This window comes from Alosa sapidissima, chromosome 9, assembly GCF_018492685.1.
Source record: "Alosa sapidissima isolate fAloSap1 chromosome 9, fAloSap1.pri, whole genome shotgun sequence".
NCBI classification, from domain to species: domain Eukaryota; kingdom Metazoa; phylum Chordata; class Actinopteri; order Clupeiformes; family Clupeidae; genus Alosa; species Alosa sapidissima.
This window is the reverse complement of record NC_055965.1, coordinates 9,101,630-9,117,811: the sequence shown is the minus strand read 5'-3', so window position 1 is coordinate 9,117,811 and position 16,182 is coordinate 9,101,630. Positions and strand designations below refer to the sequence as shown.

The following is a 16,182-nucleotide window of genomic DNA, read 5'->3' as shown; positions in this document are numbered from 1 at the left end:
ATGTTTCTCCACTTGTTCTCTTCACGTATCTGGCTGCTAATCCATGTAATGAAAAGGGATAGGCTACGCGTTCAAAAGGAGGCTTAAAGTTGTTTTATATAGGATCGCTATGACCGTGATGTAGAGGGCAAGAAAGTATAATAGTCTCTCTCGTGCTCATAACTTAGGTTATTATCAGGTCACTTGCTCATGATTTGCAGATAGCAACTTACAAATGAGGTAGCCTATTGCTTGCCATAATGGTCATGAAAAATATATTACTAGTAAAATATTCAAATATTTAGGGTTAACCTTACTCAGCACTGAAACCTGTCAAACTTCTTTCAAAGTCTTTCATCACATGAATTAAGATTAAAATAATTTAATTTCTGAGCACCACAAAGTCTGACCTCAGCAACTTTTTAAATGTAAGATTGTTCTTAGGTCACATATCAATCAAATCATAACAACTGCAATGATACTGTTTTTAAAATCATGTGTAGTAGGCCTAAGTGTAAATGTGTGTGTCTAAACATGCTTTAATGAGCTGAATTTGAGCTTACAGTTCTTTCACCAACCTATGTGTTTTACATTAACTTATAAAATAGATATTTTAGCTTAGTCCTCAGATAGAGGATGGTTGCTGCTTGCTCTGTTAAGGTATTTCTGTCCCTCCCAAACTGCATTGAAATGGCATGTTTAGCAGCCAGAATTTCAGAATCTCCTGGGGGAGAAATCACCGGCCCCCCTCTAACAGGAACCCCCCCCCGATTGCCTGATTGTGCCCCCTCTGAATTTTGCCTTGCATGACGCCCCTGGATCAGATGATTTACAGTTCTATGTAATAGCCTACACTGTATGTCTCATGTTTTTGTAATGTTTCATACTGTGATGCAGGTCTACTGCTGTGAATGGGCTAAATACAATTTTGATCATTTTTATAGCCTATAACTTTGGCCTTGGTGCCCTGACATGTGGCCTTTGTGCCCCCCACCAAATATGCCCAACTGAAGGCCAAGTGGCCTTGCCCCTAAAATGGTGAGATTCCAAGCCTGGTCAGGAAACCCATGCCACCCGATAGCTATAATTTGTGCAGAAGAACATGAGAAGAATTGAGAGAATCTGCCCATCACGTAAATAAGGTCATTAATGTTACTTGGAAGTGTGGAATGCCCTTACCATAACCCCAGAATTCAAATATATTATATTCTTTATAACTTACATAATATAAATACATAATATATATATATATATATATATCATGTATATATATATATATATATATATATCATGTATATCATATATAAATAATTATAAATGAACACTTCCAAATTTCATTTAATCTTTTTCTGCTTGTATCAGATTATGTGCACCTTACCTATAAGCCTGAGTAGAAGAAGTACCACAAACAAGTACATGATTTAAACATGCATGTCTTTTCCTTAACCTGCAATATTAGAACAAGCATTAACATGAACGATTAAGCACATTTTAACTTAATGCATGCTTCATGAATTATCAATACTCCGAATATTGAACAAACTGAGTCTTTAGCATAAGTGACCTTTATCTGTATAGGCTGTTAGGCTGATATCTACATAAGGGCATCTATACCCTGCAAAGAAATGCAAGTAACACAAAGAAGAGAATATAAGAAATGTTCACTGAAATGCTGGTATGATGATGTTTCCTATGGAAATTCAAATTCATGTAAAAAAATACACAACAAAGCAAAAGAGTTTTACTACTAAAGAATGGTACAAACCTACCGTTTAAAGAAAATACATTCGGTGAATGACCAACCCCACCAAGTATGTGTGGCAATATGTAAAGCAAATGATACTTCCTTTTCAGTGATCTGTTCTTTATAAGTGCTTGGTTAAATTGAGGGCTTGCATTCTTATCAATCATCTTATCTTCTGCCAAAAACAAACAGTGGTTTTCAGGCCAGTATCTGCAACCTAAGTAGCTGTGGTTTGGCTTTGCTGTACTTGTTGGCTTCCTGATATGTCCTCTATCACCTTTTATGTGTCTGGGCTGAGGCTGGTGCACCTCATGCTACTTGGTAAATGTTTGCTCAAAGTGGTGCAGAGAGAAGAGCTGAGGCCAGCCTAGAGTTAAGCTGCTTTCTAGACACTGACACAGACACTGTTCTGTCTCTCTGGGCCCAGAGTGCAGAGGAGTCAGTCATTTTGTCATTTTGTTTATGTTTATGTTTTATCCAAAGTGACTAAGGCCTACAATGGCATTAATAAACATTACATTAACGTTACAATTTGTATAAATAATGAACCATAAAACTAAAAGTAAAACTAAAACTGTATAATACAATAGCTGTATAATAGAAAAAACAATATATTGTTGATGTATTCATCATTCTGATAACATTGTGAAGCCTCAAAGACGAGCCATGAAAGGCTTGGCATTGCAAATATCCAACATTTGATTCAGTATAGCTTAACAGAGCACTAACAAAGCTCATCTCAACATAAACATATATGGGCATATAGTCATGTCTAAGAAACATTAAATAGAGTGAGGTTTCAGTATGTCTTGATCTTAATCCTGATAACTTTTAACACACTGTCTGTGGTGACTGTGGTAAGTCATCAGCAACTTTGTCGATTTGTTGAGGGTTGTAAGCTGTAGAGTCATGACCAGGCCAACAGAGAATACAGCATACGTTCTGTAACACTGTGGGGATAAAGAACTTGTGTGTGTGTGGTAATGTATTTGAAAGTATGTTTAAGGTCATTTTAAATTGGAGAAACATTTAAGAGGGGGGGAATTGGGTAATGTTTCCTTTAGTAGCCAAATAAACTCACTAGGGGGCAGTATATGATAGGAGCTGAACAGAACATAGACCACATCCCCATCTTGTTGGAGCAGCTGAGACCTTTTACAGTTTTTTTTTTTGATTGCTTACAGTTTTTTCTGATTGCTTAAGCACATTTTTTGTAACTATGGCTTTTTTTGCAAAACTCTACACACAAATGGCAAAACCTCTCACCCAATCAGCAAAACATTGTAGTTCTCTTGCAAAAGCTAGCAACTTGCTTACAGTTTTTTCTGAATGCTTAAACACAACTGTGATTCTTATAGCACAATTTCTAAAACTATTAATACTTATAGCAAAACCACTCACTGAGTTTGCAAAAACTTAAAAAGCACAAACACTGCTTTGCACTTTGCAATTTTGTAACATACACTTTGCACAACTGTAGGCACAATGGCTATTATTTACACTATTTTGCCAACTCTCTGGCACACTTTCTTACATGTGAAAACTGTTTTAGATAATTAGTTCAGTTTGCAATCAGCCTAAGCACTATAAATAAGCCACAGGTAATGTACAATGGGCACATGTACAATGGAATGAGCAGGAAGAGTGAGAAGAGAAAGAAATAGCCCTTTTACAGACAAAAAAACAGTCTACATGTGGTGATATTGTCATGTCAGGCCTGGATACGTCATTCCAGAATATATTTTTCCCGGTGCCTTGGACTAGGACATTGCATGTGATGTAGACAGAATTTTGAGAGACGACCCGATGTAGACTGATTTGTTTTGTCTCAGTGAAATTGCTATTTTGTGTTTTGACTTGGAAAAACACACTTGTGTTTGTTTTGATGTGTGTAAATAAATACCAATACTTGAAGTTTGGATCCCTGTATGTTTACAGAACTATGACAAAAGTATGACCTCAAACTGACATAGTCTACTTTGTGCACAGAGAAAGCAAAAGCCAGATGTGTTTTTTATTCAGACCATCAGTGTGTAGTTGGCACATTGTGTGCTTATTGTGCCTATTGTGTGCTTATTGTGCCTATTGTGATGGCTTGTGTTTACTGTTTAATACGAAAACACCATTTTTACGATTTTTACCATTTTACTAGCACTTTGGTTCCCCTTTAAATAGTGCAATACAATGTTTACAGAACTTTATCAAGTCACTTTCCAACAAATCTGTAACAGGTCATATTTTCTCCAGCATTGATAACTCGTATGGCCCGGTCACATGTAGGCTACACGTTGAAGGCTTTGATTTTGCCGCTTCTCATTGACCTCAAGTTCGCCTACTACTTGGAGGCAAAAAGGAACCAAAGCTGCCATCTTTGACCATATAAGGAAATCCAGGTGTTACAGTAATAGAAGCTAACTACCTTTTGCTACCATTGCAAGTAAGCTCTGGGGTAGCAAAAATCAAAGCTCGTCGTCTTAACGTATCAAAGGTCACAGTATCCACTCGAAGGCAAAACGTCTGAACTTCCGATTTCTTCGTACCAGCGAGAGTTTAACAGGTGCGATAATTCAAAATCCCCATGTTCTCATTATATGGGCAAAGATGGTAGCTTTTTTGTAGGCGAACTTCAGAGGTCTATTCACTTTCCATGTGCTGGCGTCAGGCTTCACCGAACTGAATTTTGGGAGTGTGGCGTTGCTTTGCTTGCGTTGTTCGAGTCAAAATTTGAGAAATGTTCAACTTTTCAGGTGGCAGCGTGAGGGCCAGCCAATAAAATTGCAGTTATGCTAATGAGCAACGACGGTTCTCTTAAATAAATCAAGATGGCGCCCAAAGTTCAGTAGATGGTCAGAGACAGCCGTATTTGCAGATAAACGACATTTATTTGGTTTTTTATGCTTAGATTTTGTGAAAGTTGTGAAAGAGAAATTACGGAGCCCGGGAGAGCTCACTTTAAGTGATATTTTTTCTGGTCGTGATAATTTGTGAGCACGTTTTCCTTTAATTGAGCCCCTCGAATTAATAAAACGTGAGCACGTTTTCCTTTAATTGAGCCCTCGAATTAATACAACGTGACCCCGTTGTAGGCCTAAATTGAGCTCTCGAAATATGTATTTCGTGCTCACATTTAGTAATTCCCAACATTTTCTCGCCGCTCACTGTGCTGTGGTGGCAACTTCGTGTTACCTTGACATGGACTAGGCCTACAGCTGTCTGTAACAGTTCATATTGGTAATGTGATGATAACCGTAGGCAGCTAATTAAAGACTTTAGGTGGTCATGGTTTATAGCGGACTTCTACTCTTTGTAGCAGGGGAACCTGTGGTGTCAACCGCCAGCTATGGAGACCCATAATGGGGAAATTCTACTAGGCTACAAAGGCTAGTCGGGCTCTGTTGTAATGACTGGCTCCCGACAAGCTCCCAAACAATTACAACACGTAGACCTACTGTTGGTACAAATAGGCTACTGCGTATTAGTGGTAATACCCACCCAGTACAATAAGGTTCCCTCTAGCGCCCGATGGGCCTCACCATATAACCCACCCGCACACCAATGATGCACACAACGAGATAAGCTTTGATACGGACTATGAAACGGGAGACATAAACAGTGGCGTTCACGATGCTCAGCTTCTCAGGCTACTAACACTCAAAACTTCGGCAAACATTCAGCTGGACGATGATGGCAAGGGGCCTGTGCAAACACACACAATCATCTGCTCTCCCACCTACAGCATACCTAACGGGGCTATATCCAGGTGCACTGCAATCAATGAGATTCCCTCTACGTCACTACAAGCGACACACCTCCCGACGTCATTCCCGGTGATACCCCTTGACACCACAATACGTTTTTGTGCACACTATTTAATTTCTTCGAGCCCACGTTTTAATTATTCGTGGGTGCGTTTTAGTAGATCGAGATCTCGAATATACTATAACGTGCTCATGTTTACATGTGTCAAGACAATATTGAGTGCACGTTTTACAAATTGTGGCCACGTTTAAGTAGATCGTGCACACAATGTTCTATAACCATGTTCACAAATTGTGCTCTTGTTTAATAAATCGTGCCCTCGTTTTAGTAAATAGTGCACTCGTTTAATAAATTGTGCCCTCGTTTTACTATGCTTAAAATGAGAGCTCAATTTAGTAAAATGAGCTCACACTATAGTAAAACGAGAGCACAATATAGTAAATTGTGCACACGATTTAGTAAACCGAGCGCACAATTTAGTAAAACGAGCTTACGATTTAGTAAAACGAGTGCACAATATAGTTAAACGAGAGCACACTTTAGTTAAACGAGAGCACAATTTAGTAAAACGAGTGCACAATGTAGTAAAACGAGTGCACATTCTCTCAACATGCAAAACATTTTGCGATAACCCCTCTAGGGCTCTGTAAGAAATAGACGTTGTACATTCTAAAAAAGTTGTTATTGAAACCCCAAAACACATCTAAAATGCTAGGTTGTTAAAAACCTTCATTAAAAAAAAGCTAACTGGCCTCCACAGCTAGTTAACAGTGGTGATTGGTTGTTGACCTTTTTCAAAATAGACCTAAGGGTTGCCAAACCATGTCCCTGAAGCAGTTTGTGCAAAATTCCTCTCAGATTACACATTATCAGCAGCTCCATTCTTGGACTGTCTGGAGGACTGTGCACGTGAGCATTAAAAAAAAATCTACTGCAACTCATGTGTTGAACCATCTTCTTTTCCCATGCGCGACACACCCCCCTTTTTGAATGCTCGTTGATAGACTAATAGTCTTAAATTTGAAATGGCTTTCAGCACATATACAATGTTGCCAATGCCTCATTTTAAATGTTATGAACCTAATTACACTGTCAACAAAGTATGGAGCTCTTGTTAGCCTTGTGGATGGGTTAAAAGAAGCGATTTTTGTGCAGTATGAGATATGCCCGGTTGCTAGCGCTAATAGCGCTATGGAAGAATCTGTAAGTACTGGCTAAGTTTGGAATGCTTTGGGTCTGGATAGGGTCGCCCCTCATCCATGATGATCATACTTAACTAAAACCCATTTAAGACCCCTTTAAACACAACTTCAAATAAAATCAGTGTGTGCTTTCAATCAATCATAAAACAACGGAGAACAAAATGCAAAACACAGAAGTTCAATTTAATTTTTAATTTTTGCAATGTCTGCCATTTTGTGATACTTTACATAATTTTGGTGTTTAAAAAAACAAACAAGCACGTAACAGCATAAATTGTTTTAAATCCTCCCAAGATATAACTGTCATTGACATGTAAGACATGTAGGGAGGGAAGGGGGGCGCGAGGGGCTTAGACTTGCAGTAATTATTATTATTTTGTAACAACCACACTAGGTTCACCAATATGCAATACAGGACTATGTGTAGATTGTAGTACACCAAAGTATGGAGGGTGGACATGTCTCTCAATTCATTTTAAATCACATCTAGAGAATATAGAACATTTTATAGAATCTTTTGGATTAAAAAATTAAAACGTAAAAATCTTTTAGAAAATATATAGTTTAGATTGTTTTAACAGTTTTATCTTGGCAGACACCAACATGTATTAGCTGAACACAAAGACATATAAAACCATAAAAGTGTGAACACATTTATAAGCAATTACTTACAATGCTGTGCCAAGAAGGTAAAGATGAGGATCATATATCTCAGTTTGGATCTACTTTCAATTTCAGGTGCATTTTAGCTAATGACAAAACTGTAAGTAAGCACAACCCCCTTCATTTCAGAATTGAAAAAAAGCAGATAATTATGATAAACACATCTTTAAAAAGGGAACATAAGGTTTGAGGGTCTGATTAACATTAAGTTGGAAAGGAGCTTAAACATACTGATTTGGCTACAAGCCTCTGACAGTGATCAAATCAAAGTTTCAACTATAGCTGATCATATACTCAATTACCTAAACCATTTGTTGTAAAAGGGTAATTCCATGGAAAATTATGTCTTTTGTAACATCTATAACACCAATAAAATGTGATGGTATGGTATGATGTGAATGATTACATGAAATTTGAGCATTTGCTATTTTTGACTGAAGAATGTACATGAGAAAAAATGCACAAAAAATGAATGTTATCATTCACATCATACAAATGCCAAGGCATTTCACTGGCGTTATGGATGTGACAAAAAGTCAATTTTCCGTGGAATTGCCCAAAACCAAAACTGTTGAAAGACAGTCTATGAAAGATCCTTCATCTTCATCTCTGTTTGGGGCGTCTCTCTTCCCTGTAGAGTCTCATACACTGAGGACTGAGTTCTTCTCTGGAGAGGCATGTACGTGTCACTCACAGTCCCCACACTCTGAAAGATACAGATGCAATTACTGGCTTCTAACAGTTTGACCAATTAATGAAGAAATGCACACACACACATACACACACACACACACACACACACACACACATACACATACACACACACACACACACACACACACATACAGTAGCCACACACACACACATACACACACACCTATATTGAAACTTTCATCATAATTTGAACAGATTCTATACCTGCACATTGGTTTCTTTACTTCTTTTACTTCTGTGAACATGAGTGATTAATAATCATTACAAATCAAATACTGTAGCCGATGCATTTTAGTGTAAACATCATGACAATGGGCTCTATTTTGACGATCAGAAAGGCGGTGCCAAGCTTATTCTTATCGCGACGTGAAGCTTATTCTTATCTTACACTCAGTGGCAAATTTTGCGCCATGCGCTTTACTTGTCTTAAGCCTTGCGCCCAGGGGTGTGGCAGAAGATGTGGTCTGGCGCATGATCCAAAATTCGCTATCTTACACCCTCTAAAAAGCATTACGCCACTGACCAAGAAAAACCTGATCTATAGCGAAAGGCACATGTAAAGCACAGCTGTAGATGCACTGACACGAGATGTAAGCAGCCCTTAGCAAGCAGTCCCAAGCAGCTTCTCTGCAGGATAAATAGCCTTAAGATTTTTATTCAGTCATTCAAACATTATTGGGGTAAGGGTTGCTTTTTTCAGGCTAGGTTTTCAATTGCCCCTTGTCACTCAATAGTGAAAGTAAATAACTGTGTAGAACTGTCAACAGTGATGTGATGATAGTTTCACTTTGCCTTTGAGTTCAAATAATAGGTGAGTGCAGAATGCATGTAGTCACAAACAGGTCTCAGTAAAGCAAGGTTTAGTGGAACCCCTGTGTTCTATACATGGTCTCGCATGCAAATAGATTCCTTCAAATGCGCCGCTGACTGGCAAGGACCGATGCACTGTTTGAAGTTGCGCTGCTTGCTGTTAAAGGGAATGAAGGATGTCACTCATCGGTTGAAAGGATGTTACGCCCAAAACACACCCATGACTGATTAAGAAACAGAAGAACAACCTTTCTGAACAATGTGGCCGACGTTGGATAACAAAACCACCCTGAATGTGAACTGGACACACCCCTAAATGTATTTAAGCTTTTCGCCACTGACCATTCGTTTTGGATTGTCAAAATAGGACCCAATGTATGAATAGACAACAGTGGAAATAGGACCCAATGTATGAATAGACAAAAGTGGAAAACAACTCAAGATGTGCACAAATATGTGCAGGAAACCCACCTTACAAAGGCTACAGTGACAGCAACTGAAGCTGCCACAGTCAGAAGAGCCATCACACCTCTTACCAAAACAAATAACATGGTGCCCATCTTTATTGCTGTGTGTGTTTGACAGAGAGAGAGAGAGAGAGACAGAGACAGAGAGAGAAACATACAGAAAGAGTAACTGTAAGTTCATTACATTTCACACATGTGATAGTCGTTTTGGTAAAACTTTTAAAGGGCTGTCGAAATCCCAAATGATTCTTGGCATCACACAGTGAACACACAGTAATAAAATGGTCTACACTAAGACACCACAGGAGACTGAAGATCCTCATAATTACATTTATTTCTGAAGTGTGTCCTTCATTCTAATCCAGCTAATTCCTCATGATACTATAGTTGTCTTTTCACATACAGCCCTATATGTAAAGCCACATTCAGACATTTCTTGGACTCAACAATTCCGGCCAATCAATAGACTCATTCAGAGGCTCAAAGAGGTGGATCATGGACTGCAACTTTAAGTGGGAGTGAATTCAGGCATGTTTACTTACATCGGACATTGAGAGAGACAGCTGTTGAAGAGAGACTCTCATATTTTTTAACAGCACAGGAGTAATTGCCTGTATCCTCACTGCTGGCTGGGTTTAGATGCAGCTTGTTGTCTCTGGTTGTGTGTTTATAGGTCACTGGCTGTCCATTCTTGTACCAGATGAAGGTGGGGTCGTTACTCAGAGTACAGGTAGTATTACAGGTATGGGTGACTTTGTCCCCCTCTTTCACTGTATCAAGAGGTGCCCACACCTGCAGATCTAGAGAATACACAATGCAAGGAAATGATGTATGTAGACAAACTACATTAAAATCATTAAACTGTATTAAACTTCAAATGTTACCTGTAACAGAGATGGTGACTCCAGGTACTCCAGAGAAACCCTGCCCCCCTGTTGTTGTTAACCTGAAGGTATATTCTCCAGTGTGACTCTCTCTGATGTCTTTCAGTCTCAGGGTACAACTATTTTCTTTCTTACCATGACACCCATACTTTATAGATTTTTGGCTGTGAAACCAAAACATGTTGCTGATGTGGTCAGCTCTTAGATAAAAGTAAGTGCATGGAATGTCCACTGATGAGCCCATTAATACACAGATATTCTCATCGGAGTAGGTCACACCCCAGCACTCTTTATCTGGAACACCTATAATCACACACAGCACCAAAACCCACATAAACGAGAAAAGCTACAGGCTGAATGCACATATTATTGTTTGTTAAAGATCCAGTGATGGATCTCAACTGTCAAACAAATTACATTGTGGATTAAAATATTTGAATGTCATTCCTGCTCTCTGATAAGAACTGCAAAGAAGTACAAATGTAAATCACTGGAGGTGATCTGCGTACTCACACACTGCTGGGGAGCGTAGAGCTTCATGACCTCTCACTGCACAGGAGTATCTGGCCACTTCATAGACTAGTATGGAGGCTGTCAGTGGTTCTGTCTTGTAGAATCTGTCCAGTCTTGTACCAGACATACTGAAGTTCAGAGCCCAACGGAGGTGCTGCAGGTCACTTCAGTCTGATGCTGTTTGTGTGCAGCCGCTTCCTCTACTGTCAGATCTATTCATGGTCAGGCATGAGTGAGGTATAGGAAGTTTACCACATTAAGTTATCAACCATAAATAGTGATAAAATGACAATGATTTTGAACCCCGTAATTACCTGTAACAGACAATGTAATACCAGGTTTGCTTGTCATCCATTTCAAGTGTAAGACTGTATAAAACCGAAACTGATAAACACCAGAGTCTCCATCTGAAAGTGTGTCTATGTTCAGGCTGCAGTCAGGATAATTAGAGTGACTGTGTTTTATGACTCTACCACTCTTCTCTTCATACCACTCTCCTCCCAGATACGTGTCTCCATAAGAATACTGGTATGTGCAGGGCAGGACCACTGATGCTCCTTTAAGACCACAGACATGTGTAGAGGAGTAGGTCACAGCTGAAACACAACCAAAACAAAAGATGAGAAAAATATGCACTATACTCACAAATAATTCAACTAAACTTGACTGGATTTTGTCAATTCAACATACAACATCTAAGAATCAAAAAGCTTTTCCTGTATACATCACATACCGATACACATACATACATTATCTTTGACAGTATGTAACTGTGTAATAATGCATCTTACCTGTTAGACTCAGGAGAAAATGCACCAAAAATACCTTCATGCCTTTTAAAAGCAGATCTTGTTCTACCTGCAGTCAGAAAGAGTACAGTCTGCCATGATGTTATCATGCTGGTGCTAGACATTTTCATCACCGGAAAGGGCACCAATTCAGCAATGACTGTTACTAAACCACAAAACATGAAATTAAACAAACTGACGTTTTTCCTTCAAACACAATGTTATTATGTTGAACTGACATATTTTGTGGATTCCAGTTTTATATGGATTCCAGTTTTGTTTCCTTTTTCCTCCAGTATATACGCTTAGGCTACCTTAAGTAATTCAATTTGAAAAAATGGATTAATTGGAATGAACATTTTAACACAATAAGGTTGTGTTTAATTTAAAACTAGACTGTTTTATATAATTGTAACATAATATGGTTTGATAAATTGGACAGCCCTGACTTTTCCTTTTTTATAGTGTATAGGAGAAAGAACTGGAAAACACCATGTCAAATACATCACATAACATCACACCACAAACAACATGAGAGTCTTTTTTATCGCAATAATTTCCTTTGTAGATCAACTACAACTGATTTCAGCCCCCAGGTTACAGCTACACTGTAAAAATATGTTTTAATGCTCAGTTTAACTCAGTCAAAGCAATATTATGACTTGATCCACCCTGATCTTTTTACACACCTCTGGATGACAGTTGGGTTATGTTGAGTGCTTCTGGATCACAAGCAGTGAACAAGTCACTGTGCAACAATCTTGACTAAATGTCACTGTGGCATATGTCCTACTGATGCAGAAAAAAACAGTATTTGAAGTTATACGAGACAGGATGCATACACCCTGACCTAGAGCAACAAAGACAGAAACAACACAAGGGCAAGTTGTCACAAAGTCAAGCCATGCTGTTGATGTTGAGTTGAGTAAATTATGTGTACTTCAAAGTCATAGCATTTATTGACAATACAATTCTTCCTTGTCATCTTGCAAATTGATGGTTCACCTGCTTTAGTACCAGTCCAGCTACACTGTAACAAATTACAAATTGTTGACTCAGCTTAGTTAAGTCATCTTCATCCTTTTGACTGAGTTGAATTAAGTTGAGCATAATTCAAAGCAAAATTATGACTTAATGCTTATCTTTTATGTATCACAGCTGGGTTATGATGAGTACCCTGATCCTCTTAACTGTCTCTGAGGGTTGTGTCATACTGCTGCAGAAAAACCCTAGTATTGAACACTATTAATAGTTATGAGAAAGGATGCAGGTACAGAAACTGCAAATGTGCAAGTTGGTGCAAAGTCCAGTGCTATATGCAAAGCCAACATGTAATGTTATGTCTATGAGCAAATAACATGTAGTGATGTGTCTATGAGCAAATAACATGTAGTGTTGTGTCTATGAGCAAATCACATGTAGTGCTGTGTCTATGAGCAAATAACATGTAGTGTTGTGTCTATGAGCAAATAACTTGCCACTAACATGTTGACATAACATTTTACATTCATTTGACATTTTTTTCATTTTGCATTTTACATTCATTTCACATGCATAACTTCAAAGTCAGGTTAAATCAAGTCAAGTTTATTTATATAGCGCATTTCATACACAGAGGTCATTCAATGTGCTTTACATAAACAAAACCAAACAATAATAACAAATAAAAGCATAGAAAGGCAATATAGTCAAAGAATAGTTAAAAGGTAAAGATCATAATAAAAAGAAAACATAAAACACAAGGTAAAATCATTTAAAAATAAAAAATAATTAGTAAGCAAAAACAAAGGCAAAAGTAGTAAAAAAGTAATAAAAGGCAAGGTAGAATAATTATCAAGGCAGATTCAGAATATGTAACTCGGCACAGTTAGCAGAAAGCATCTGAGAACAGTTTGGTCTTAAGTCTAGATTTAAAACTGGCTACAGTTGGGGCCTTTTTGATGTCATCCGAAAGTTGGTTCCACAGCTGAGCCGCATAGCAGCTAAAAGCTGCTTCACCATGTTTAGTTCTAACAGTAGGTTTTACTAGCAGGTTTTTCACCTAGGACCTGAGAGGACGAGAGGGTGTGTACTGCTGAAACATGTCTGACAGGTATTTAGGTCCTGCTCCATTTACTGATTTATAAACAAGCAATAGTGCTTTAAAGTCAATTCTGTGACTTACTGGAAGCCAGTGCAAGGACTTAAGAATTGGAGTAATGTGTCAGTTCTTTTAGTTTTTGTTAGAATCCTAGCTGCTGCATTTTGTATCACCTGAAGTTGTTTAATAGTCTTTTTAGGAAGGCCTGTGAACAGTCCATTGCAGTAATCAACCCTGCTGGAGATAAATGCATGAATGAGTTTTTCTAAGTCATATTTTGACATCAGCCCTCTGAGTTTGGCAATATTTTTGAGGTGGTAAAACGCTGATTTAGTTATCACTTTCATGTGGCTGTTGAAATTTAGATCACTGTCAATTAATACACCAAGATTTTTAACTGTATCCTTTGCCTTCAACCCTTTTGTGTCAAGGAGAGTGGCAACCCTAAGTCTTTCTTCCTTTTTACCAAATATAATTACTTTAGTTTTTTCTTTGTTCAGCTGAAGAAAATTTTGAGACATCCAGGTGTTGATTTGTTCTATACACTGACCAGGGGTGAAAGTAAGCCGGTACTGGCCGGTACAGAGTACCACTAAAATATTTGGAGAGGGTACGCCGTACCGGAAAGAAAACTATACTGTCTCTGAAAAATATAGCACTTTCAGCATGACAACACAACTGCTAACGTCAAATTACCAGAAGCAACACGTTTCCCCCAAAATATATTTCATATACATCGTTCTGAACTGTATCTGAATTGTGTCTAAACCTCCCGTGCAGCTGGACAGACAACGAGCAAGCTATAGCGCGCGTACAGTAGCCTACAGTAATTGCGCCAACGTGCACTGGTATCCAAAGTGTTTTAGCAGACGGACGTTTCTTGGAAAGTCTCCCAAATAAAAAAAAGGGGAGGGGGGCAGTGTGCAGCAAGTATGTAGAGGAGGCTTACTGTAGCAAGCAGTGTGCTGTATGTATGTGTGGTGATGACAGTGATGATGTAAGTGTGTGTGTTATTTTTTTGTGTGTGTGTTGGGGATGGGGGTGGGGGGCAGAAAGGCAGTATAGTGTGAGTTCAGAGTTGGGAAATGTTTGAGAGTGCTGAGGAGTGAATGTGTGCATCAGTATAGTGTGAGTTCAGAGTTCAGATGGCCTAGGGGGATAAAAACTTCTCTTCTTCTTTCTGTTTGTCCTTAACTTTCTTGAATTGTAATGGAGCAATGTCATCCATAATGTTTGCCATTTTTGCATTAAAGTGATCAAATAAGTCTTCTACAGAGTCTGACAGTTGACTTGACATTAGTGAAAGTGCTTGCTCAAAGAGAGCACTTGTTTGATCATTTATGATTCTCCTTTTTACAATCATAGCTGTGTTTTGAGTGTGTGGGGACATAGACACATCAAAGAACATGCAGAAATGATCAGATAAGGCCAGGTCTTTAACAGCTGTAGAGACATCGAGACCCTTTGTGATAACAAGGTCGAGGGTATGGCCGAGAGTGTGTTGGCCCTTGTACATGCTGTGTTAGGGAGAAAGTATCGATTAGTGCAATGAAATCCTTGGCGTAATTGTTTTCAGGATTATCCACATGCAAGTTTAGATCCCCTGATATAATAAGACAGTCAAACTCTATGCAAACGACTGATAGCAGTTCAACTAGCTCTTCAAGAAAAACTTTTGCTGAATGTTTTGGAGGCCTGTAAATTGTCAGTAATAAAATCTGAGAAGACTTAATGCGTGCACACAGATATTCAAATGAAGGAAAGTCACCGAATGACGACTGATTGCACTGAAACAGGGACACGATAACTTGAGGTTGTCAATGCAATGAGTTTTGGGATGCTGTCCAGTTTACAGTTATTGTGGCTGTGTGGGAAATTAAGTGTTATGTCACAGAGGGGTGTCAGGTGGGGGCAGATTGTCCATTTAGCTGCCGTACTGGGGGTAGTTTCCAGATGTAAACAAATAGCAAACAATTAACTGGCCACAGTGTCTGAATTCCTCAGTGCAGTCAACACAGCACTGTGTATGTCCATAATGTTTGTGTATGATGTATAGTTGTGTATGTCCATAATGTTTGTGTATGATGTATGTTTGTGTATGATGCATGTTTGTGTATGATGTATGATGTTTGTGTATGATGTATGTTTGTGTATGATGTATGTTTGTGTGTGATGTATGAGGTTTGTGTATGTTCATAATGTTTGTGTATGATGCATGTTTGTGTATGATGTATGTTTGTGTGTGATGCATGTTTGTGTATGATGTATGATGTTTATGTATGATGTATGTGTATGATGCATGATGTTTGTGTGTGATGTATGATGTTTGTGTGTGATGCATGTTTGTGTATGAGTAGAGAGTGTAGTTACTTGCTGCTCAATCATGTTCATGCTCATTTCATTATGTTTTCTGCAGGTTATGAAACTGACTGGAAATATGACTGTACTGTATGTAAGGCACTTTTGGGGCATAAAAATGATTGTGTGTGAGTGTAGAATTGACTATAGAATACCCTGCAGAATAAATTATTGTGTGTGTGTGTAGAGTTGACTGTAGAATACCTTGCAGAATAAATGAA

The 16,182-nt window shown here is 38.5% G+C and overlaps 1 protein-coding gene across 1 annotated transcript; it reads right to left on the bottom strand.

The window, feature by feature from the left end:
• Positions 1-7,838: 7,838 nt before the first annotated feature.
• Positions 7,839-12,289, bottom strand: LOC121719355 (HEPACAM family member 2-like). The gene is made up of 7 exons (XM_042104848.1): positions 12,213-12,289; positions 11,527-11,689; positions 11,050-11,331; positions 9,881-10,138; positions 9,343-9,439; positions 8,266-8,296; positions 7,839-8,053 (listed from the first exon to the last, which is right to left on the bottom strand). The coding sequence occupies exons 2-7, from the start codon at positions 11,564-11,566 to the stop codon at positions 7,931-7,933; spliced, it is 831 nt and encodes a 276-aa protein (XP_041960782.1). The 5' UTR covers positions 11,567-11,689; positions 12,213-12,289; the 3' UTR covers positions 7,839-7,930.
• Positions 12,290-16,182: the final 3,893 nt, after the last annotated feature.

Bases quoted from the DNA above. Each gene is read 5' to 3' on its own strand.
- LOC121719355 (XM_042104848.1), bottom strand. From the start codon at position 11,566: ATGAAGGTATTTTTGGTGCATTTTCTCCTGAGTCTAACAG. The intron at 8,297-9,342 runs GTGGGTTTCCTG...TCATGTTCACAG, and splicing joins GTCACTGTAGCCTTTGTAAG to AAGTAAAAGAAGTAAAGAAA. The intron at 8,054-8,265 runs GTATAGAATCTG...TGTATCTTTCAG, and splicing joins GTAAAGAAACCAATGTGCAG to AGTGTGGGGACTGTGAGTGA.